General features: G+C 36.1%; 2 protein-coding genes across 3 annotated transcripts in view; both read left to right on the top strand.

Annotated features, from left to right (window-relative positions):
* Positions 1-25,532, top strand: part of pfkfb4b (6-phosphofructo-2-kinase/fructose-2,6-biphosphatase 4b) — a 516,544-nt gene that overhangs the window by 467,757 nt on the left and 23,255 nt on the right. Inside the window, 1 exon segment of one of the 2 annotated variants that reach the window (NM_001430986.1) lies at positions 9,266-9,494. The exons of the other annotated variant lie outside the window; for it this stretch is intronic. Coding sequence (NP_001417915.1) covers positions 9,350-9,494 — 145 coding nt within the window. The 5' untranslated portion in view covers positions 9,266-9,349. 2 annotated transcript variants of the gene reach the window in all.
* Positions 9-8,043, top strand: si:dkey-197j19.6. Its single transcript, XM_001919081.8, has 8 exons — positions 9-223; positions 1,618-1,761; positions 3,804-3,890; positions 6,665-6,752; positions 6,838-6,937; positions 7,020-7,314; positions 7,425-7,473; positions 7,556-8,043. The coding sequence occupies exons 1-8, from the start codon at positions 146-148 to the stop codon at positions 7,612-7,614; spliced, it is 900 nt and encodes a 299-aa protein (XP_001919116.3). The 5' UTR covers positions 9-145; the 3' UTR covers positions 7,615-8,043.

Below are 25,532 nucleotides of genomic sequence, written 5' to 3'. Positions count from 1 at the left end.
GTTTGTTCAGTGAACAGAGCGGTGTTGTTATTTCTGGTACTGGGGTATTTGCATTAGGAAGTATAAGGCCGAGTGATTTGTTTGATGATATAGATCAGGACGCCTGTGAAATGACAAAACAGAAGTCAAAATAGAGGACGAAAAGATGTCACGCATTTTGAGTCCGCTCCTGTCGACTCGTGAGAACGGCCTTCTCTTCAATTTACTAAGTCAGGAATGTAGTGTGAGTTCACTTCTTATTCTTCATTCATCATTGTTTAGATCTTTCATTATAACTTGCCACATCTAAATACTTCATTTCTAAAACAAGCCTTAGAATGAACAGAAGTCAGGTTATTGCACTACTGTTATGTTAGTTTAATCATGGTTAATAAAATCATAGATAATATAAATGATTTTACCTTCAGAGAAGATTCAGATAAACAAACTTGTTTATTTAGCTCGATGTACCATCTCAATATGTTTATATGTGTGCTGTATGTTTTCTATGGAGACTGTGAGTAGAAAACTTGTCATTCTTGATAGTCAACACAGAGGCACATGTGTTTGATGCCATTTTTTTCTTGCATTTGACTTTATCTGGACCTCTCGTTAAATAATCATCAGATTATTCCGTCCTTCAAATATATAACTTGATCTGGTTTATCTGGTTTGTAGAAAGAACACACAGTGGTTATTTTAATGATTCACAAGCAGAAGCTAGAACAGCCATGGGACATTTTTTCAATTATGCAAACTTATGCAAACATTGTATTTCAGACAAAACTGCATATTTATGTCGACTAAAAATTACACAGTAAATAGAGCTGTATTTGTGGTTGAAGAAGTAATTATGTGTGAAAAAAAAAAAAATATATATATATATATATATATATATATATATATATATATATATATATATATTTATATATATATATATATATATATTTGTGTCAGAATTATTAGCCCACCTTTGAATTTTTTTAAAAAGTATTTCCCAAATGATGTTTAACAGAGCAAGGAAATTTTCACAGTATGTCTGATAATATTTTTTCTTCTGAAAAAAGTCTTATGTGTTTTATTTCGGCTAAAATAAAAGTTTGACATTTTTTAAAATACATTTTAAGGTCAAAATTATAAATTATTAGCCCCTTTAAGCTATATTTGATCTTTTGATAGTCTACAAAACAAACCATCGTTATATAATAACTTGCCTAATTACTCTAACCTGCCTAGTTAACCTAATTAACCTAGTTAAGCCTTTAAATGTCACTTTAAGCTGTATAGAAGAGTCTTGAAAAATATAGTCAAATTTTATTTGCTGTCATCATGGCAAAGATAAAATAAATCAGTTATTAGAAATGCGTTATTAAAACTAATATGTTCAGAAATGTGTGTAAAAATCTTGTCTCCGTTAAACAGAAATAGGTGGGAAAAATAAACAGTGGGGCTAATAATTTTGACTTCAACTGTATATAGATATTAAAGAAATTAAAAAAATGGTCCTATTCAGTTTGCATGTGGATATGACTGGGAATGATGACATGCGCATACACACATGTATGTTTTTGTACAGGTTTTAGCATGCACTATTGTTTATAGACACACATGTATTATCATATGTATGTTTTTGGACAGGTTTTAGCATGTGGTATTGTCCAGCTGGTAATGGCAGTCGCTCCACAGAAAAAAGAGTGGAAAAGTCACAGTTTTGGAGTCCTATGTCTGGTGCAAGATAAAACAATCCAATCAACATTCATGAGACTCTACTGTCTTAATAAGGTGAGGCTACAGATCTTACATGGAGAATCAATTGCATCGCCTATTAGACATCTTTTACAGGAGACCATTAAACTGTGTTTCAGTGCAACAATATACCACCAAATAACTTGGCATTTGCTGAAACATTCAAGGACATATTAAAAGCTTTTATTTAAGAATCGTTAAATTGTTTAGACGTGTTGAATTTTCATAATTCACCACTATTCTTGGTTTAGTTGATGCTTTTAAACATTTGAAATATAAAAAGCCTAAGTGTGATAATTCATTCTTCTAAATATTTTAATATGCTTTCTATACACAAACAAATTCAATTTGATTTAGACACCAAATGGAATATCTAATTCCACTGCAGGCTTAATTTATATCGTATTTCATTCATTTGTTCATTCTACACCAGGGGTCACCAAACTTGCTCCTGGTGGGCCGGTGTCCTGCAGATTTTAGCTCCCACCCTAATCAAACACACCTGAACAAGCTAATCAAGGTCTTAATAGGTGTAATTTAAACACCCAGGCAGGTGTGTTGAGGCAAGTTGGAGCTAAACCCTGCAGGGCACCGGACCTCCAGGAATGAGATTGGTGACCCCTATTCAACACTAATACTAAGACTACACTTTTTACAAAAATCGCTTATTCAAAGGCTTCAGTGGTTCCTCATTTTCATCCCCTTTTAATTGTGGATGCAAATAGTATCACTTTTTAGAATTAGAAAGAGTTGCCAGGTATATTCACACATACAAGGAATTTGTTTTGGTGACAGAGCTTCTACAGTGCAACAGAATGACAGAGACAAGACAAAAAAACAGATACATATGTTTTAAAAATAAAAAGTAAACAGTGATTGAAAATATACAAATTGAGTATGTACAGGCATATTACTATATACAGTGTCATATGTGCAGCTGTTGTGTGCAAATTGGCATGAAAGTATGTTGGTAAATAAATCAGTGTGTATAAAAAGTAACAGCGGCGCAGTAGGTAGTGCTGTCGCCTCACAGCAAGAAGGTCGCTGGTTCGAGCCTCAGCTGGGTCAGTTGGTGTTTCTGTGTGGAGTTTTGCATGTTCTCCCTGCGTTCGCGTGGGTTTCCTCCGGGGGCTCCGGTTTCCCCCACAAGTTATCTCACAATGACTATCATACAGTTGAAGTCAGAATTATTAGCCCCCTTTTGATTTTTATTTTATTGATTTTAAATATTTCCCAAATGATTTTTAACAGAGCAATGAAATTTTCACTGTATGTCTGATAATATTTTTTCTTCTGAAGAAAGTCTTATTTGTTTTATTTCGGCTAGAATAAAAGCAGTTATTATTTTTTTAAAAAACATTTTTGGGACAAAATTATTAGCCCCTTTAAGCTAATTTTTTTTCTCGATAATCTACAGAACAAACCATCGATATATAATAACTTGACTAATTACCATAACTTGCCTAGTTCACCTTATTAACCTAGTTAAGCCTGTAAATGTCACTTTAATCTGTATAGAAGTGTCTTGAAAAATATCTAGTAAAATATTATTTACTGTCATCATGGAAAATTAAAAAAAAATCAATTATTAGAAATAATTTTTTTAAACTGTTATGCTTAGAAATGTGCTGAAACAATCTTCCCAGAACAGAACAGAAATTGGGGAAAAAAATAAACAGGGGCGCTAATAATTCAGGGGGGCTAATAATTCTGAATTCAACTGTAAGTTGTTCATGAGATGGATTGCCTGAGGGAATGAACTGTTTCTGCACAGTGCTCTGTTTCGTTGACCAGAAGGTAAAAGTGGCAAAGTGACAGTGTGAGGGGTTCAGAGTGATTTTGGCAGCCCTTGTGTTTGCTCTGGATACAGTTCTTGAAGGGTAGGAAAGGTTCTTCAGGTGCTTTGTTCACCAGTCTGAACTATCCAACATAGTCTTCGGAGGTCAGATTTCATAGCTGAGCTAAACCAGACAGTTATTGACATGCAGATGATGGAAGTGTAGATCTGTTTCAGCAGCTCCTTTGGAGGGTTTTTGATGCCTGAAATGTGATCACTGTATTTATGTTTCTTTCTTTAGAAGGTGAAGATGCAGTGGGAACAGGAGCTGTATACACCATTTAAGTACTCAGAGGCCAGTCCTTATTTCCACACATTCCCTGGTGATGTGAGTGACAAAACCATTGCTTCAACTCAACTCTGGTGTCGACTTCGAAAATATATAACAGTATATGTATATATGCATCCATGCTTTTTTTCTACTTTGAGGCCAATTAAGTATTACAAATGTCTGATTAGTTCTCATTCTCAATCAACTCTCAGTATATTCAACTTTCTTTTGTCAGATAAACCCAGTTTGAGCAGTTTTACAGTTTATCCTGCCTCTTTAATGCTATGATGATGTTGGGTAGTGGCCCTTTTTTGAAGCGTCCACGAGTGCATGGGATGGTTATTGGATAAATGTGTTTTTATAACAAAAATATATATTTTAAAAATTCATTCTAAACTCAAATTACTGACTCTCGACAACTTCTTGGCTAACTTCTGACTCAATGTATGACATGACTTTCACTATGCATTAATTGTGAAAGCTCTAATGGGAGTAGATAAATGAGCATAACTAAATATTAACACAATCTCATGGTAATTCTTAAATTGCTTATTAAGTGGCTAATTGTATGAACGTACGATCTAATTCAGACAATTTAATATGATTTTCTTATCCACCAATGACGGTTGGGTTTAGGGGTGGGGTTGGGTGCCACGACTACTTTTAAAAATCATACATTTTCATACAACTGAACTTGTACAAATTAGCCACTTAACTGACAAAACGTAAAATAGTTACTTTTCAGTTTTTTCGGCTGCGCATCCATGATGTGAATCTCCCATTCCAACACATCCCAACGCTGCTTTACTGGATTGAGATCTGGGGTGCATTTCCAAAAACTATCGTTAGCCAACTAAGGTCGCAAGTTCCCTCGTAACAAACATAGTTCATTGATTTGGCGTTTCTTAAATCCATCGTTCCAGCGAACATTTGCAAACTGCTTCGCAAATTTAAGCAGGCTATTATGAAGTATCTGTACTGTAGATGACATGGGCCTGCTGGTTAGAACAATTCTGCTGTGGGTTGCATGTGTCAAACTGTAAAAGTAAACTTAAAAAATAAATAAACAATCTTAATAATAATAATAATAATAATAAAAATTATAATAATAATCATCATCATCATCATGATATTATTATTATTAAAGCATGATTTTTTAAATTTCCTAATAAATAATAAATATTAAATTATTTTTTTTATAAATAGCCTCATTATTTATTTATTTATTTATATGATTTATATATGATATTAGAATATGTGTTAGCTTTTGTGGGTAACTTTATGTTTTAGAATAGAATAGATAATGTTTTCAATAATATTTGTAAAGGAAACATGGGCCCTATATGTGCCATTTAAATATTATTTTTTTAATATGGAAAACGAGTGCATGTTTTTTACCAAAACTAATTTTGGATTTTTTTTTTAAATGTGTGTGCGTGTAAAATAATATAATTTGCACAGAGAAATAATGGAGTTATTCTCTAAAGAAGTTGTTACCACGCCATTTAGAGCATTTACGTTATAACTAACGTGGTTCAATCGATGGATCTGCAACAGTGAAACTACAGTTTTGGGAAACACTCGTTACTACATTGTTCTTTTCCCAAACGATGCATCGCACTTTGACAGTTCAGCCGTGAGTTATGACGTTGTTTGGAAAACACAAGGCAGGGTTGCACCAGCTTTTATTTCTTAAAGTTCTTTCTTAAACTGCAACATAAAGTCCACACTAGGGGCTTAGTAACTCCTAGCTAGTTTGTAACTAAATTTGTTCTCACTTTGGTTGCACCACGTGTTCTTAAGGCAAACCGTAGTTAGTACTGTAGGCCGTAAGCTCTCCGTAAATCATGCGTAGTCTCATTAAATGACGTAATATCCAATGAAAAGCATTTAAATTGTTAAACTGCTTTAAAATTCTGCAACTAATGCATCTATATATAACTGTCCTTTAAAAATTTAATGACAAATTACATTTTTATAGTACATTAAACTACAGTCAGTCACTACAGTCGACGCACACACCTGCATCACGAGCCGTGAATACATGGTTATCAAAACATTACACTAGATATTATTATATCCTTGGGAAAAGAGCAGGAGGAAAAACTCATGTCAACTCAAAAGTTATGAAGAAATTCTCGATTTAATTGATGGATACAATTAACACAAAACACTCCTTGATTTAAAATTAAACTCTTCCTTCACATACTGAAAGAAATGTGAGATTTTGGAGGACAATAGGGCTGTGTGTAGAGGGAGATCATTCTTCAATACGATCTCGAGCTCCTCAATGTAATCTCGCAGTCATCTCTTTTCCACTATTATACATGAGGGGAGGCTACCATAAATATTTAGTTGGAATGTAGCGTTACATTTAAACTATGTTCATTAGTGCAACACAAAATATTTAGTCATGTTTAAGTTGTAACTTAGTGTCCCTTTAAGCCACAAGTAGGCTACATTTGGTGATTGTGGAGCACATTTGAGTTAAGTGAACTCACTGTTATCTTCAAGAAACCTGTTTGAGATTCAAGGTGGTCATCAGCTAGGCTTTTTCACACAGGGAACTGCTGCTTACTGGATATTTTATCTTTTTCTGTAAACCCTAAAGCTGGTTGTGTGTAAAAATTTCAGTAGATCAGCAGTTTCTGAAATAGATCAGTCCTTCTGGCACAATGAACTGAGTCAACGAACTCACTTTTGATTTCTTGACCGCATCCACATGCCGAAATATATTTAGTTGCTTCAGTTATAGGCCTCAAACTGCATAATTAGCTCAGCAATAGAAAAGAAATTAATTTCAAGCCTCCTAATAATGTTTGTGCATGCAGGAGTGTCAAATAGGAATAAACTTCGCAGACGAAGATGAAGCCAAGCAATTCTACACAGCAATACAGAAGCAGATCAACGAAAACAAAGGTCTGAAAGACTCCGAGCACTTCCCATAAAAATCACACTAAATTATGAACACCTGCGTGACACCTGCGGTTTCTCTCTTCTTCAGCTTCTTCTGCTTTGCTGGTACGCAGATACAGTGTGGGGGGTATCTCTGAATGTAAAGATAAGCTTGACAATATCTTTAGAGGATATGAAGTGCAGAAGAGGTGGGAAGCACAACATCACTTTTTTTTTCATTGTGTTCTGGTTATTTGTGTTTTTTAAACATGTGTTTAATCGCTGTCATAGGCTTTCACTTAGAAGTGCATCCAGAGTTCCTCACCCCCTCGCTTCAGAGAGCAAAGCCACAGCTTTCAGCACAATGTCCGGCCAAATACGTGACTCGCCACAGACACTCCCCAGTGTTGATGAAGAATCCATTTCTCTCGCCCAAAGAAAGGGTCCTCTCCCACCAATTCCCATTCATGCCAGAGCAGCCATGTTGAAATTGAATCGCAGTGCTAGCATGCAAACCCATGAGACCACCATTCCTGTTCCATCAAAGGTGCCACCGCCTCCATCTTATCATGCCCCAACGGCCCCTGTAAGTAATTTGTTCAGATGCACGTATGTGCTCATATTGCTTATATACTGTATGATATAAGGGCTTGTTTATTTATATCTATCTTGATATCATAAATATTTTTGTTGTAGGATAAAGATCACTTCTCAGCTGGATCGAAGCAAACTTTTCATCCTAATGGTAACTCTTCAATTTAAGTGATCATTTGTTTAACTCAGCTTACAACTTAAGGACTTTGAAAGATTTGTTTCTATATTTGCAGATGGTGTCGAAGATGTCTATGACGATGTCTACGATGGTGTCTATGATGATTACCTTTAGAAAAATGTCCTTTAAAAATATGGGATGTCATGTAGTCCAGTCCAGCGGTTCAGAAGACCCACCCCTCAATGACAAAAGTCTAGAATTTCTCCCATACATGAGCTCATTTATCCTATTTTGACTGCTATACCAACATAAATAGTGAAAATAACCGATTGAAAAAGGCTTTAAGACCAAGCCAAATTCTGTGTTGACCCGACCGTCACATCAGTGTGATTTCAGCTAATCAGTTCTGGCCAATGCAAACTATTATTTGTCATGAGTCCAACATCCAGCTGTGCAAGAAAACATAAATCGGATGTGAGCGACGTCAACTTTCGATATTATATTGTTTTTAAATAGAGAAAACATTTTACTTTTATTCTAAATCTTGGATTTGTCACATTTTGAAACAAAAAATGACCAATAAAGAGAAGTGAAGCACCAAAAGCGGACTGTATTAAAGTCAATTTCAATATTAATTTGGTTATTGTTGTTATCCCTGACTTTTCAATCAAATGTCCTTTTTTACAAGAGAGGCTAGAAAAATCATTAAGCTCTTTTATTATTATTGTGTTATTTATTTATTTATTTATTTTTCAAAATTCTGACTGAGGAAAGTTGAATGTGCAGTTTGTTAATTCTCTAATAAATGACAATAGACTACAGTTTTTATTTTAAAACTTTAACAGATTTTTATTTTTTTTTTCTATTGATTATAAGTATAATAAATTAGTATTTTAAAAGTAAGTATTTGTTCATATTTCTTTATTCTAAATCTTTATATTTTGGTCAATTAAAAAGTATGATTATGATGACCATCTGATAATCTAATCCAACTAAAAATAGTGCTTAAAATTTCACTACAATGCAGTTTTTAAACCTCATAATTAAATAGAAAATGAGGCAAATAACTGCAAAAAATGTCCACATTTTGAGAAAAAACAACAACAACCACCCCTTTCACCAGGCTGGCTACGGGCCTGCAATATAACACTTTTTTTATGATAATAATGCAATTATGTCATTACAAGTAACTAAAATAACAGTATATCTCAATTTCTGAAAGCATGACTCGCTTTTATAATGCATTTGCACCAATACAATTTTTTTTTCAAGAAAAATTATTGTTTTAGAAAAACTTGATAATGTTAAAAGATTTTTTTTTCCTTAAACGTAAATAGAAGTATAACATTTTATATAATACTGACATACATTTAGGTGTGCAGTGGCTTAAATATCCAAATACTTTTAGATACTATTTGTCATACAATTAGATAGTTTATGCAACTATCTTGCTTGGATGACAGCATTAGTCAATGACAGCACAAAATGCATCATGTTTTGCATGATAGTGACTGATAAATCAACGACTTTCAGATTTCTTCCTCCACTGATAACATAAATCACGATTTTATCTACTTCTGCCCTTGGGTTTCTGCTTTACTGGAAGTGCATTATTGCTGAGGAAGAGTACAGTACATGATGAACAGAATGTACGGTTTCTTTAAGCGGATAGAGAAACGTTGTCATTGTGTTCCACATTATCTACGGCTCGATTTAATTAATCTGTTCTTGAAAGGCAACTCATGCCCATTACATAATGCGTGTGAGTCTTATATAGGCGTTGCTCTGCCCTCAATCTTTTCTCTGAAGTGGGACTCTCATGAGGCCGTTTTCAGACGCGTGTCTGTTATCTAAATGCGCACACAAATACTGTCTTTAAAATCACTGCACACCGAAGTGCTTCGAAACAATGTTTCCGCAAACCGACGACGACAAACACACGCTCTGCTACACAACCCGTGCTGAACGCACTGACCCCGCTCTGCTCTTCAATATCACCTGGACTATGAGGAACTCCAGCCGCTTCCAAGACGGACATCGCCGCGATGGGACAGGTAAAGATCCTCCTAAAGTATCATTCATTATGCTCGCGTTTTTTTCGTCATCACGACCAAATGAATCCGCTAGAACTGTGACCGATGCTTGTGCAGGAAAGTCAACAAATGCTTGACAGTTGACGAAAGATATACGTCTTATTAGGGGGTCAAGCGCGAAGCGCTGAAACCCTATTGTTTTTGTTAAGATTTTTATTATTATTATTATTATTATTATTATTATTATTAGGGGGTCAAGCGCGAAGCGCTGAAACCCTATTGTATTTGTAAGGATTTTTATTATTATTATTCTGCCGAAGTCACTATTGCCCAGGCCAAACCGTAAGTCCGAGAGAGCTGAAACTTGGTCAGATGGTAGTACTCCGGTACACTACATTCTCACCGAAGATCAGCCAAATCGGCCCATAGGTGGCGCTATTGCGCCAAAACCCAATATTTTGGCCGCCATTTGTACACCGTTTGTCGTAGACTCAAAAAAATTACATATTTGGAATCCTTGGGTCAGCACCAACAAAAGTGGAGTGACCCAGATTTTCTCTACGGTGGACCGTTTTCCCGCTACATCGCGATTTGTCCGAAACCTACTTTTGCGAACTAGTCCTAGGTTTTTTGCCCAATTTGAACCAAACCAGCTCTGAAATGTTCTCTGGACACTAAATATCAATAATTATCAAAAAAAAGTTGAAATTTTTTTTCTCGCACGAAACAGTACACAACAATGTTCAAGGCTAATTGAAGCTAATTGCTAATTGTAGCTATAACTTTTGAAAGGAATGAGATATCCTCACCAAACTTGGTACACATATGTGTAAGCTTAATTTGATGTGACAGTGCAAAACCCGTGGACTTTGGCCACATGGTGGCGCTATAAAGTTTAAAAAACATAAAAATTACTCTAACCTTACAACCATTACTCCAATCAGCTTGAAATTTGGTATGTAGTGTCTTTGACCAAGTTGTCATAACATACTATAAGGACATTGGCATATCTCAAAAAACATGGCCGCCATTAGCCAACAAAAATTGAGCAGCCATTTAACAAGGTTAACGATGAGTGATCAAAACGAAACTCGCTGGGCATGTTCGACTCACGGTCCTTGAGGGCTGTAAGAATTTTGAAAGAAATCGGCCACTAGGGGGCGATTTTACGTATTTTTAGTGTGTAATGGGTTGTGTATTACACAACCCTTTGCGCAACCACACAAAATACATATCATATGATAGGCCTGCTCATACCGAACAGTTTGACACTCAAACCACTGCTGTCACTTACACCGTTCGTTAAATATTCATCAATATAGGAAAAACCTACTTTTGCGAACTAGTCCCTGGTTTTTAGTTCAGTCGCGACGAAACCAGTGTTGTTAGAATCTCTGGACTGTGTAGATCAATAATTATCAAAAAAAAGTGGAACTTTTCACTTTGGCTAGCTGTAACAGGCTAATTTACAAAAGGGGCGTGTCTACACGAACCTACATGCCTGTAAACCAATAAGGAAAACTCAAAACATCACAGAAATCGGTGAGCACATGTGCCATATCAATGTGAAGAAACTTGCAAAATTTTGTGAAGATCAAACCATAGGTGGCGCTATAATAGCAAAAATAGTCCTAAAAACATGCCAAATGGCTTAAAAATAAAGTAAATGTGCTTCATTTAAACACTATTTCACAAATACACTTAATCTACATATCATATGATAGGTCTGCTCATACTGAACAGTTTGACACTAAACCCACTGCTGTCACTCACACCGTTCATTAAAAAACCATCAATATAAACAAAACCTACTTTTGCAAACTAGTCCCTGGTTTTTAACTCAATCGCAACGAAACCAGTGTTAAATGAACCTCTGGACTGAGTAGATCAATAATTATCAAAAAAAAGTTGAACTTTCCATTTTAGATAGCTGTAACAGGCTCATTTATAAAAGGGGCGTGTCTACACGAATCTACATGCCTGTTAACCAATAAGGAAAACCCAAAACATCACAGAAATTGGTGAGCAGATGTTGCATATCAATGTGAATAAACATGCAAAATCTTGTGGAGATTGGGCAATAGGTGGCGCTATAATAGTGGAAATGGTTCTAAAACATGCTAAAATGGCTTAAAAATGAAGTAAATGTGCTTCATTTACACACTTATCACTGAAATGATTTAAAAGTTATTTTTTTCTGTCCATCTTGGATGTTTAAAGGTCTCAAAAACACATTTTCAATATTCTATCATTTTAGCCACTATAACACAGACTTTCAACTGTCACCTACCATTTCTAACCACTAGATGTCACAACAAGACCACTTATTTATTGTTCAAAACATTTGCATATCTTTGTTGTTTTACATTTTTTGAGTTTAAAGTCAGGGAAATTGCATTTAGGATCAATCTGAATCACATTTTGACCTGATGTAAACACTGTTATGCATTAAACATCTAATTTGGTCCCAGTTAACCTCTTCATAATAATTCTAATAGGTAAAACTGGTTCTATAATTAAACACCTTGTTTTAAAACATGTAAAGAAAATCACAACTGTGGCTTCTAGATGGCAGTAACAGAGCACATGATGTTTATTTTACTGCTCTATAGCAAAGAATGTAATGTAATGTTATGTAATGGATTCTGAATCCCAAACTGACATGGCATGAACACAGTTAATCCATTTAAGATCAAATTTAGTTAAAGCTTGTCACACTTTTTACTCTGTAGATTTTTAATTATTTTAATAAAATACAAAATTTTAATTTTATATAGTTAGAACATGCTCAATTATAGAAGGGATATGTTTATGCACACCTAAATGGCTGTAATCACATAAATAAATTACACTGTGGCCACTAGACGGCAGTAGGAGATCATTAATAGCTTATTCACTGCTCTTTTGTCATTTTTATTAAGAAGAGCTAAAATAGCCATAACTCATAAATGAATTAAAATATCTTCACCAAACTTGTTACACATATGCTTAGAATATTTCAGTCTAAGCTCATAGCATAAAACTCGTAGACAATAGCCACATGATGGCGCTATACAATGTAAAATCACTGTATCCGAGTAACCATTTATCTGATTAACTTAAAATTTGACATGTCATGTCTTTGTCCAAGGTGCCGTGACTCGATCTACACATGTTATCATAGGGCTGCTTATACTGTTCACTTTGACATAAAAGCGGTCACTCGAAATGTTCATAAAAAATTTGCCAATATGTAAAAATCTAAGTTGCTTTTCTGGAGTGTTTAATCAAACATTTGTTAGCTCAATCTATAAACTCTAAAACTGTAATCGTATATTTCGTTGTCGAATAAACTACTTACAGGTGTCCTAACTGCTATATGACCTTACCCTGCTAAACCGCTTGACCCCCGTTAATTGCTGCTTGCAGCTATATTTATTATTATTATTATTATTATTCTGCCGAAGTCACTATTGCCCAGACCAAACCGTAAGGCCGAGAGAGCTGAAACTTGGCCAGATGGTAGTACCCCGGTACACTACGTTCTGGCCAAAGATCAGCCAAATCAGACCATAGGTGGCGCTATGGCGCCAAAAAAACACTTTTTGGACATTTTTGGCCGCTATTCGTTCACCGTTTGTCGTAGACTCAAAAACTTTACATTTTTTGAATCCTTGGGTTAGCCCCAACAAAAGTGTATACCACAAATTTTTGCTCTACGACGCACCGTTTTCCCGCTACATCGCGATTTGTCCGAAACCTACTTTTGCGAACTAGTCCTAGGTTTTACACTCAATCTAAACCAAACCAGCTCTCAAATGTTCTCTGGACACTGAATATCAATAATTATCAAAAAAAAGTTGACATTTTTATTCTCACGCGAAACAGTGCACAACAATGTTCGATGCTAATTGAAGCTAAATGCTAATTGGAGCTATAACTTTTGAACGAAATGAGATATCATCACCAAACTTGCTACACACATGCATAAGTTCAATTTGAGGTGACACTGCAAAACCCGCAGACTTTGGCCACATGGTGGCGCTATAAAGCTAAAAAAACATAAAAAGTACTCTAACCTTACAGCCGTTAGTCCGATCAGCTTGAAATTTGGCATGCAGTGTCTTTGACCAAGTTGTCATAACATACTATAAGGACATTGGCATATCTCAAAAAACATGGCCGCCATTGGCCAATTAAAATTGAGCAGCCATTTAACAAGGTTAACGATGAGTGATCAAAACGAAACTCGCTGGGCATGTTCGACTCATGGTCCTAGAGGTCTGTAAGAATTTTGAAAGAAATCGGCCACTAGGGGGCGATTTTACGTATTTTTAGTGTGTAATAAGTTGTGTATCACACAACCTTTTGCGCAACCACACAAAATACATATCATATGATAGGCCTGCTCATACCGAACAGTTTGACACTCAAACCACTGCTGTCACTTATACCGTTCGTTAAATATTCATCAATATAGGAAAAACCTACTTTTGCGAACTAGTCCCTGGTTTTTCACTCAATCGCGACGAAACCACTGTTGTTAGAATCTCTGGACTGTGTAGATCAATAATTATCAAAAAAAAGTTGAACTTTTCACTTTGGCTAGCTGTAACAGGCTAATTTACAAAAGTGTTTGTCCACACGAACCTACATGCCTGTAAACCAATAAGGAAAGCCCAAAACATCACAGAAATTGGTGAGCACATGTGACATATCAACGAGATGAAACTTGAAAAATTTTGTGAAGATCAAACCATAGGTGGCGCTATAATAGCAAAAATAGTCTTTAAATATTGCTAAATCGCTTAAAAATAAAGTAAATGTGCTTCATTTACACACTATTTCACAAAAAACACTCAATCTACATATCATATGACAGGTCTGCTCATACTGAACAGTTTGACACTAAAACCACTGCTGTTACTCAAACTGTTCATTAAAAAACCATCAATATAAACAAAACCTACTTTTGCGAACTAGTCCCTGGTTTTTAACTCAATCGCAACGAAACCAGTGTTGTATGAACCTCTGGACTGAGTAGATCAATAATTATCAAAAAAAAGTTGAACTTTCCATTTTAGATAGCTGTAACAGGCTCATTTACAAAAGGGGCGTGTCTACACGAACCTACATGCCTGTAAACTAATAAGGAAAACCCAAAACATCACAGAAATTGGTGAGCAGATGTGGCATATCAATGTGAATAAACTTGCAAAATTTTGTGGAGATTGGGCAATAGGTGGCGCTATAATAGTGGAAATGGTTCTAAAAACATGCTAAAATCGCTTAAAAATGCAGTAAATGTACTTCATTTACACACTTTTCACTGAAATGATTTATAAGTTATTTTTTTGTCCATCTTGGATGTTTAAAGGTCTCAAAAACACATATTTTCAATATTCTATCATTTTAGCCACTATAACACAGACTTTTAACTGTCACCTACCATTTCTAACCACTAGATGTCACAACAAGACCACTTATTTATTGTTCATAACATTTGCATACCTTTGCTGTTTTACATTTTTTGAGTTTAAAGTCAGGGAAATTGCATTTAGGATCATTCTGAATCACATTTTGACCTGATGCAAACACTGTTATGCATTAAACATCTAATTTGGTCCCAGTTAACCTCTTCATAATAATTCTAATAGGTAAAACTGGTTCTATAATTAAACACCTTGTTTTAAAACATGTGTAAAGAAAATCACAACTGTGGCTTCTAGATGGCAGTAACAGACCACTTATTGTTTATTTTACTGCTCTATAGCAAAGAATGTAATGTAATGTTATGTAATGCATTCTGAATCCCAAACTGACATGGCATGAACACAGTTAATGCATTTAAGACCAAATTTAGTCAAAGCTTGTCACACTTTTTACTCTGTAGATTTTTACTTATTTTAATAAAATACAAAATTTTCTTTTTATACAGTTAGAACATGCTCAGTCATAGAAGGGATATGTTTATGCACACCTAAATGGCTGTAATCACATAAATAAATAACACTGTGGCCACTAGATGGCAGTAGGGGATCACTAATAGCTAATTCACTGCTCTTTTGTCATTTTTATTAAGAAGAGCTAAAATAGCCATAACTCATGAATGAATAAAAATATCTTCACCAAACTTGTTACACATATGCAAGAGGTCAGTCTAAGCACATAGGATGAAACACATAGACATTGGCCACATGCTGGCGCTATACATTATAAAATCACTGTATCTGAGTAACCATTTATCTGATTAACTTAAAATTTGACATGCCGTGACTTTGTCTAAGGTGCCATGACTCGATCTACACATTATGTCATAGGGCTGCTTATACTGGTCACTTTGACATAAAAGCGGTCACTCGAAATGTTCATAAGAAATTTGTCAATATGTAAAAACTGATGTTTCATTTCTGGAGTGTTTAATCAAACGTTTGTTAGTTCAATCTATAAACTCTAACACTCTAATCGTATATTTCATTGTCAAATAAACTACTTACAGGCGTCCTAACTGCTATATGACCTTACCCTGCTAAACTGCTTGACCCCCGTTAATTGCTGCTTGCAGCTATATTTTATTAGTGTATCTGTCTGTATCTCTACAAGTACACTGTAGAAATTATATGTTAACATCTGTTAATGCACCATTAATACAATCAGTTGTGTAACACAAAAAAATGTGTAACAGATAAATTAGGCTACATATGCTGTTCAAATGTTGCACATGTAATTCATATTGACTCATAATGCATTAACATTATTGTATAGTTAACTACTGATTGACACCCTTTTACATTCTTTAACTTCTACACTTTACTACACTACACTGCTATGTAACTAAAACACTTGCCATTAACTATACTGAACAAAATTATAAAGTGAAAACATCTCTGCATTAGAAATCAATGAACAACCTATGCAAAATGTGTATTTTTTTTAAATGAACTTTACCAATAACAACCTCTTAATAAATGCTGTAAAACATAGATCAGATAGTTTGTGTTGTCTGCTCACATAATTATTTCTAATAGTAAAACCATACTGTAATATGAAAATGACCTTTTGTCATTGATTTAATGACATAAGAGAAGAAAACTTTGATTTGCTTTAATAGATGGGATAAAATGACTAATTAACAAGACTTGTGTAAACAAATTCACTTAAAATTATGTTCATTCATTCATTTTCTCTTTGGCTTAGTCCCTTTATTAATCAAGGGTCGCCACAGTGGAATGAACCGTCAACTTATCCAGCATGTTTTACGCAGCGGATGCCCTTCCAGCTGCAACCCAACTCTGGGAAACACCCATACACTCTTGCATTCACTCACATACAGCACGCTACAGCCAATTTAGCTTATTCAATTACCCTGTAACGCATGTCTTTTAGCTGTGGGGGTAACCGGAGCACCCGGAGGAAACTCATGCAAACACAGGAAGAACATGCAAACTCCACACAGACATGCCAAGTTGCCAACTGATTCAGCTGGGGCTCGAACCAGCGACCTTCTTGCTGTGAGGCGATCGTGCTAACTGCAGCATCGTGATGCCTAAAAATTATAGTTTAGTTTAAGTTGGTAGATTTTGTCTACACTTTCATTACTAAATTGAGTAATTTTACATTATATTCATGTTCCTCTTTTAGCAGCAAGGGATAAATGTATAATGATGAAAGACACTACTAGTCTTCCTATAGAAAGGGACAGCCGGCATAAATATGCAAGACAATGATTGAATGTTTTGGAAAGTTTTTTTTTTACTGTGTGATCAAATTTTATGGTTTGACTCTGACTTAAAAACTCAAATTAAAAGTAGATTATAATTTATACTGTGCATTCAAACCCACATATGATAATATGAGTAAAATGGGAGAACAGGGGGTTTCAGAGCAGATCTGATTAGGGTGTGTCTACAGTGAACGCTATTGGCTGGTGGATTACTATGGTAACACACCCTGGCAAAAAATGTCAGATGGCCAATAAATCTTTCTGTGCTCTGTGACCTATGCTCTATATCTGTCTGTGTGTTTATCTGAGACGTCTGCTTCCCCTCCTAGTTTTTTTTTTTTATTTCCACCAAGAGGTTTTCCTGAAATGCTTTCCACTTTTTCTTCTTCTCCTTATGTTGTTTATCTCTTGCGCATGTGTGGCACACTCTCCGTCTCTGGTTATCTGTGTGAAAGTTCAACTCCATTCCTCCAATCCCTTTTAAGGATTCAGGTCTAGCTCTGTTTTATGCCAGCCTTTGTTTATATGTCGTCTTGCCATAGAACAGTTGTTCCCAACCTTTTTTTTTTTGCCTGAGACTCCCTTTCCCCCCAGAAAATATTGTAAGGCCCCCCTCCACATTTAATAATATTATCACTCATATGAGCAAGAACTTTGGCACTGTACCTGGGTCAGAGACTATTTTTGATGAAAGATGAAATAAAACCATAGTTCAGGTAACTATCCTGGTGTTTTCAGTATTGCTAGCATTTCAACCCGAAATGTTTGAAGCTTCCTCACCTGGGTCTAGTATGCTTGGGTCATTACTATTAGCTGATAAAGTCTTTTTTTTTTTTTTTTTGTGGAGTACGAATTACAAATGTGTCCATTATTTGGTCAGCCAGGGGATCAAATGAACTAAGGCAACATGATCGTTCTCCTAATTGTCCATGGCTCAATTTTTTTTTAAATATGACGCTACCTCCTACAGAACTTGCTGAGCCCCCCTTGTGGGCCAAGGCCCCCTTGTTGGGAACCGCTGCCATAGAAGATGGCATCCAATGTCTGTTGAATGCAGTTTCAGCCCATTCTCATACATAGACCCCTCTCATGCTGTCATCTGTTACTGTGTTTAAAAGGCTGTGATGTTACAGGCTGCTTTGTGAATGGATGACATTTACAGTTAGTCAGAATTATTAGCCCCCCTGAATTATTAGCCCCGTTTATTTTTATTTTCCCCAATTTCTGTTTAACGGAGAGATGTTTTCAACACATTTCTAAACATAATAGTTTTAATAACTCATTTCTAATAACTGATTTATTTTATCTTTGCCATGATGACAGTAAATAATATTTTACTTCATATTTTCAGGACACTTCTATTATACAGCTTAAAGCACAGGTGTCAAACTCAGTTCAAAAAGGGCCGCAGCTCTGCACAGTTTAGTTCCAACCCTGATTAAACACACCAAATCAAACTAATTGAGTCCTTCAGGCTTGTTTGAAACCTACAGGTAAGTGTGTTGGAGCAGGGTTGGAACTAAACTGTGCAGGGCTTCGGCCCTCCAGGAATTGAGTTTGACACCCCTGGGGGGGACATTTAAAGGCTTAACTAGGTTGATTAGGTTAACTAGGCAGGTCAGGGTAATTAGGCAAGTTATTGTATAATGATAGTCTGTAGACAATCAGAAAAATATATTGTTTAAAGGGGCTAATAATTTCACCTTAAAATAAGTTTAAAAAAATTAAAAACTGCTTTCATTCTAGCCAAAATAAAACAAATAAGACTTCCTCTGGAAGAAAAAATATTATCAGACATTTTGTGAAAATGTCCTTGCTCTGTTAAACATAATTTGGGAAATTTAAAAAAAAAAACAGGGGCAAAAAAAATTTAAAGGCGGGCTAATAATTTTGACTTCAACTGTATATGTTTCAGTGTGAGAAGAGCAAATTTGCTTGCATGACCATTGCCAGGTTTTGAAAAGAGATCTGGGCAGTTTTATTATTTATGCATTATTAAAATTATAATAGTAATATTAGTTAATGCCGTGTGAGTTCACATGAATTAACAATGAAACTTTATTTACATTAATTAATGTTAACAAAAACGAATAAATACTGTAATAAATGTTTTACGCCCTACCAGTTTTGTTTTTACAGTGGAATACTGGCAACAGTCTGTAGCAAAGCAGTAGCACTGCTTACAGTTGATTACTGTACTGTAGTTCTATACTCACAGCACAACATCTACTGCATACACATGAATGGTACATCATAAATAGTTGTTGTTTTACTCAAATTAATCAGTATTCTTAACTGTTATTAAAAATAGAAAGCAAATCAATTCTTTAGACAAATGTTTTTTATTGTTTTGGCAGCAAACAAATACAACAGAAAATTTCTAAACAAAATTACATAAAATAGCATATATGAATACATTTTCTATTAAACAAAGAGGTTAAATTAATGAACAAATGCAGTGTATGTAGGACTTGTGTGTTGAAGTAGGGTGGGAACGCCAGGAGGTTGACACCAATGGTTTTGGGGGTAAATCAAGTTACATAATAACTAATACTATTACTTTCCTAAGTAACAAAAAACACATTACTTAAAAATAAATAAGTAATAATATTTTAACTACTTTTTAGTTGAATTAATTCGCTTTCTAAAAAATAAATTGCTGAATGAAAATGAACATTAAATCCTGCACTCACTGAGAGAATTTTCTCCCAACAGAAACAGAAACCAAGATTGCGGAGCCTTACATTTCTGCGCTGGAAGTATTCTTATTCTTCTGAACACATTGAGGACAAGTAAAAGGGAATTGTTTGTATCAATGGTCATTTTACTTCACTAATTAGACAAAAAAGTACAAAAGCATTAAACGCATTGCTTTAAACTGTCATTATTCTGCATATACGCCATGTAGAGCTTCATGCAGTTCAGCCTTATTATCTTTAAATGTGAGCAAAATCACCTGTTTGGTCATCACTTTAGACATTACGCTAGAGAATCATTTAAATACAAGCTCTAAAATGACGCGTGTGAAGTAGTAACGGTTTCTGCTGTTCTGACGTCAGCTGCAGAGAGAGGGGTCTGGATGCAGTACTGGTGCAGTGCAATCTGAGCTGCATCCAATGCTTTTTGATGGGCTTACCTAACTCCACCCCTAACCCTACCCATCACAGCGACGTCACTCACTCCATTGACTGCATTGTGTCTGACATTGCATTGCTGAGTGATGCAATCTCAGCTTGCATCATAAAGGCTGCATCCAGATACTAATGGCAGCAGACGTGAATGAATGGCGGAAGAAAGTAGTTCCTTATACAAAAGGGTTTTTGAAACTCTCAGTGTTAAATTTTCTTTTTTATATAAACAATTATGCCGTCGAACTGTTGTATAAAGGCAATATCACAAGATTAGCAGTGCGATATGGCTGTTTATCATCATTGGTGGGAAAATAAGTGACATTTGTGTTTAGAATAAGACAGACAACCTGTGTGTGTGCGTGTTAATGCCTAAACCCTTAAAGCATCAGAGGAGACGGAACAATGATTGCTGAACAGTAATTGACCATTTATGATCACAGTTACTACCTGTAGTTTTACAGTAAAATACTGTTTCTGTTTATTACAGCAAACACTGGCTATTTTTGAGTTATTTACTTCATATTCTAAAGCAAGGGTTACAGTGTACAATTTAAATAACTGCCACAGAGAAGACATCTAACAATCTAAGCCCACCTCCACCCCCTTCCTCTTGGAAGGACATCTATTTTCATTCATTCATTCATTCATTCATCCATCCATTCGGGAAATACCTAACCTCTAACCATCAGTTTCCAGTCATTGCTAAGGTGCGTGATTCATATTTGTCTCCATATGCTGCACTCCAGTCTGTAAAAGACAAAGGGCCCTATCATACACCCGGCGCAATGTGGCGCAAGATGTTTCATTCGTTAGTTTTGAAACGAATATTTGCGCTTAACAAACGTAATTAATTATTTAGAGGCTAATTGATGTCTGTGCGTAAAGGTTTCCCTATCCAAGAGCCAAAGTGAAAGTAGATCCATTATCTCTCATTCTCACGCAGTAGATGCTCTGTTTTACTGTTTTCTGTTAAAAAAAAACTGTTAACTGTTAGCTAGTGAAATGCTCAGTTTTCCCACTTAGACTTACTTTACGTCCTGTAAATAGCGAATGCGCTTATGGCGCGATGCAGCTGGCTCTTAAAGGGAATGGGAGATAAGACTCTGATTACTTTATTCTCAAAACACACCTATAACTCATTGAGAAAATACACTCAACCCTTTTAGACCATGCGCCACGGCGCAAAGCAGATTTTCCCATCCCTAAATTAGCAAAAATGCATTCTGACACGCCCTGAAAGCGTTTTGTGCTCTGCGCATGGACCGTCAAAATAGAGCCTAAAGACACAACCAACAGAACTCTACATGCTTGCTGAACTCCAGCAATGCACAAGATGTTCTCCAATGTTCTTCAGATAAATCTCCACTGATGCTCTTGTGTTTCCTTCTTTTGCCTGTTGTGTGTTCAATACTTGAAAAAGAAACACCTGCCACAGACAAGGCATCTAGATAACTATCTAAGCCCACCACCAGCCCATTCCTCTTGGAAGGACATCTATTTGTCATTCATTCATCTATTTAGGAAACATCTAACCAGACCATCAGTTTGCTTTGTTGCAGTCATTGCTGTGGTGTGATTCCCATTTCTCCAAATGCCCCATTTTAATCTGCAAACGAGAAAAACAAGACTAATAAAGCTCTACTGGCTGATCGTCAGCAATAAACCAAATGTTCTCCAGTGTTCTTCAGATGTATATTTACCACTCCGCTTTTTAGTCTCCCTCTTCTGCTCCACTCCAATCTGCAAAAGTCAAGGACAGCACCAACAGAGCCCAACCTACTGGCTGAGCTCCTGCAATGCCTAGTTTATTCACTCCACTCTGTAAAAGACAAAGACAACATCAACAGAGCTTTACCTGATTGTTTATTATTATCTATCCATCCATCCATCCATCCAAAGGAAATACCCGGCTGTACCTCATTTATAATGATGCACTTGTCATTACTGAGGTCTGTTTCCCTGTTCCTCCACATGCTCCTTGCCAATCTGTCAAAGAGAAAGATGTCAAGTCTTTAATTATTCTTAATACATTTCTTTGGAAACTAACTCCATTGGTCAGTCGGTTTAAGCTGTTCTACCTGCTTCCTGAGCTCCAGGTCTTCCAGTATATCTCCACCACTGTTCCCCTTGTCTCAGGGTCTCAGTCTCAGTGTCTCAGTCTAGTCTCAGGGGTGTTGCTAGACATAAAGATCTACTGGGGAACTCCAATATAAAGACAACTATAGTGATATAAGATTATCTAAACAAATATTTTGTGTGAATTTTAATAACATGAGAGTTCTAGATAACACAAATCAAACATGTACAGAATAATCTTCTGTCTGAGACCTGACTCTGATGGCAGAGAAATAATGTTATCAAGCCTTACTTCCCTGACTCATCATCTCTCCTTTATGCTTCATATAGAAAATCATCTTACAGGAGCCATGTTTAGTCAAAACATGATCATCATTTTACTTAAACATTCGTTCTGCCGACTTGCAAAACTTACTGAGTGCCGACCTCACTGCATTAAAGGCCGTTACGTCGGTTACACAATGTATGAATAGCGCATATTATTTTCAGCGTGCGTGTTAAACAACCGGGATTTATTCCAGGAGCAGAATCGGTGGTGCGTGAGGCGCTCAAGAATAATTTTCTGCACAGATGCCTCAGTTTGTTTTCAATTAAACTACATTGCTTTATTTACTACATTGCCCCATTTACTGGAGCATGTGCCCCCTTAATGGGGTCTAGCGACACCCCTGGTGAGTCTCCTGCTCCTGATGCTCTTGTGAGTTTCTCTTTTCCACCTGTTGTGTGTTTCTTGACTACAATTTAAACAACAGCCAAAAAGAAGACATCTATCTAACAATCTATGCCCACCTCCACCCCCTTCCTCTTGGAAGGACATCTATTTACCATCTGACCAGCCATCCAGCAATCAATCCATTCATTATTCTATCCATCCATTAATACAAAAAAGACCTAACCAGACCATCAGTTTGTAGTCTTTGCTGAGGTGGGATTCCCATTTCTCCACATGCCCCAGTCTAATCTGCAAAAGACAAAAACAAGACTAACAGAACTCTACTGGCTGATCTCCAGCAATAAACAAAGTGTTCTCCAGTGTTCTTCAGAATAATATTCACCATTGCGCTTCTGTCTGTTGTGGTTCCATTACCTACAATGTAAATAACTGCCACAGACAAGACATCTATCTAACAATCTTTGCCCACCACCACCCCCTTCCTCTTGGAAGGACATCCATCCATGCACACATCCATGTGTTTTTCTGTTCCTCCACATGCTCCATGCCAATCTGCCAAAGAGAAAGATGTGAAGTCATTAATTAATCTTAATACATTTTTTGCATACAAATGGCATTGTTCAGTCTGTTCAAGCAGTTCTACCTGCTTTCTGAGCTCCAGGTATTTCAGTATCTCTCTACTGTTCTCCTTGTGAGTCTCCTTCTTCTGCTCCACTCCAACCTGCAAAAGACAAAGACAGCCCCAACAAAACCCTATGTGCTGTTTTCCACCGATGCTCTTGTGAGTCTCCCTCTTCTGCCTGCTCTCTCTTCATTACCCGAAAGAGAAAAACCCAACAAAACCAAGGCCTAATTACTACCTATACCAACCACCACTCCTGTATCTTTAAAGGACGTCCATCAATTCACTCGTCCATCTGTTTTTTTTAAAGAAATTCCTGACCATTCATTTCCAGCTGCTGAGGTGTGTGATTCCCTTTTTCTCCATGTGGTCCATAAAAATCTGCAAAATACAATAGAAAAAATGTCAAGTCTTTAATTAATCTTAATACATTTCTTTGGAAACTAACTTTATTGTTCAGTCTGTTCAAGCAGTTCTACCTGCTTACTGAGCACCAGGTCTTCAAGTATATCTCCACTGTTCCCCTTGTGAGTCTCCTTTCCCTGCTCCACTCCAACCTGCAAAAGACAAAAGCTGCGTCCCAAATGGCACACTATACACTATGAACTTATACACTATGTACTTATGCACTTACACACTCAACAGTATAATGTATGAATGTAGTGTCGTCCCAAATAGAAAACTAACGATTATTTACTAACTAGAAATTCAAACAGTTTTCCAGATAATGTTTAACAGTTGCCAAATCAGTGAAACAAACGACCAAAATATCAAAATACCTGCTATCAGTATAACCACAATTACCTTTGGGAAGCAGCATAATTACTCTCATAAAAGATTTTTGCTTTCATAATCCAAAATAAAGTAATCCAACTGAAGCACCTAATATCTCCACACCTTCCGCTACATGATCAAAACTGTGGCTGTTGTGTGTGTGAAGTGTCCAACAGTCCACACTTAAATAAGTGCATCATCCGGGAATTTAAAGTGCACTCAATCTTGTAGAGTTTTCAGTGTGAAAGCAATACTTACACTATTTATATTATATAATGCCATCAAATAGTGTATAAGTATGCGATTTGGGACGCACCTCATGTCTCTCCTAATGTGATATCTCCTGGTTCCTCGTCTGGTCTTCATCATGTTTTCCATCTGTGGTATCTGTCTCCAGTCTCCAAGCCTGCACAATCAAATATCCAGTTTATGTTCATGAACTTATCATCTGCATCAATATACTCACCTGCTTATACTCACTTGCCATCCTATAAATAAACATTGTTTCTATTGCTCCCCTGAAACCCGTCCCTTCTGTGACACTCACTCTGTAAAAATTATTAAACTGAATAATTTTAAAATGTTTGATCAAGTTGATTTAATTCAACTTTAAAATGTACGTCTGTACCTCATTTATTACAATGTACTTGTCATTACTGAGGTCTGTTTCCCTGTTCCTCCACATGCTCCATGCCAATCTGCCAAAGAGAAAGATGTCAAGTCTTTAATTATTCTTAATACATTTCTTTGGAAACTAACTCCATTGTTCTGTCTGTTTAAGCAGTTCTACCTGTTAGCTGAGCTCCAGGTCTTCAAGTATATCTTCACTGCTCCACTTGTGAGTCTCCTTCTTTTGCTCCACTCCAACCTGCAAAAAAAACAAAGACAGCCCCAACAAAACCCCACCTGCTGTTCGCCAACATTTAGATAAATGTCCACCAATGCTCTTGTGAGACTCCTTCTTCTGCCTCTCCATTAGCTGAAAAAGAAAAAAACAGACACAGACTAGACCTATCTAACTATCTATTCCAGTGGTTCTCAAACTGTGGTATGTGAGCTTTCTTTTAGTGATACGTGGAGA

The sequence above is a fragment of the Danio rerio genome, chromosome 6 (assembly GCF_049306965.1).
Source record: "Danio rerio strain Tuebingen ecotype United States chromosome 6, GRCz12tu, whole genome shotgun sequence".
Lineage (NCBI taxonomy): Eukaryota > Metazoa > Chordata > Actinopteri > Cypriniformes > Danionidae > Danio > Danio rerio.
This window is presented reverse-complemented; position numbering and strand designations above follow the sequence as displayed.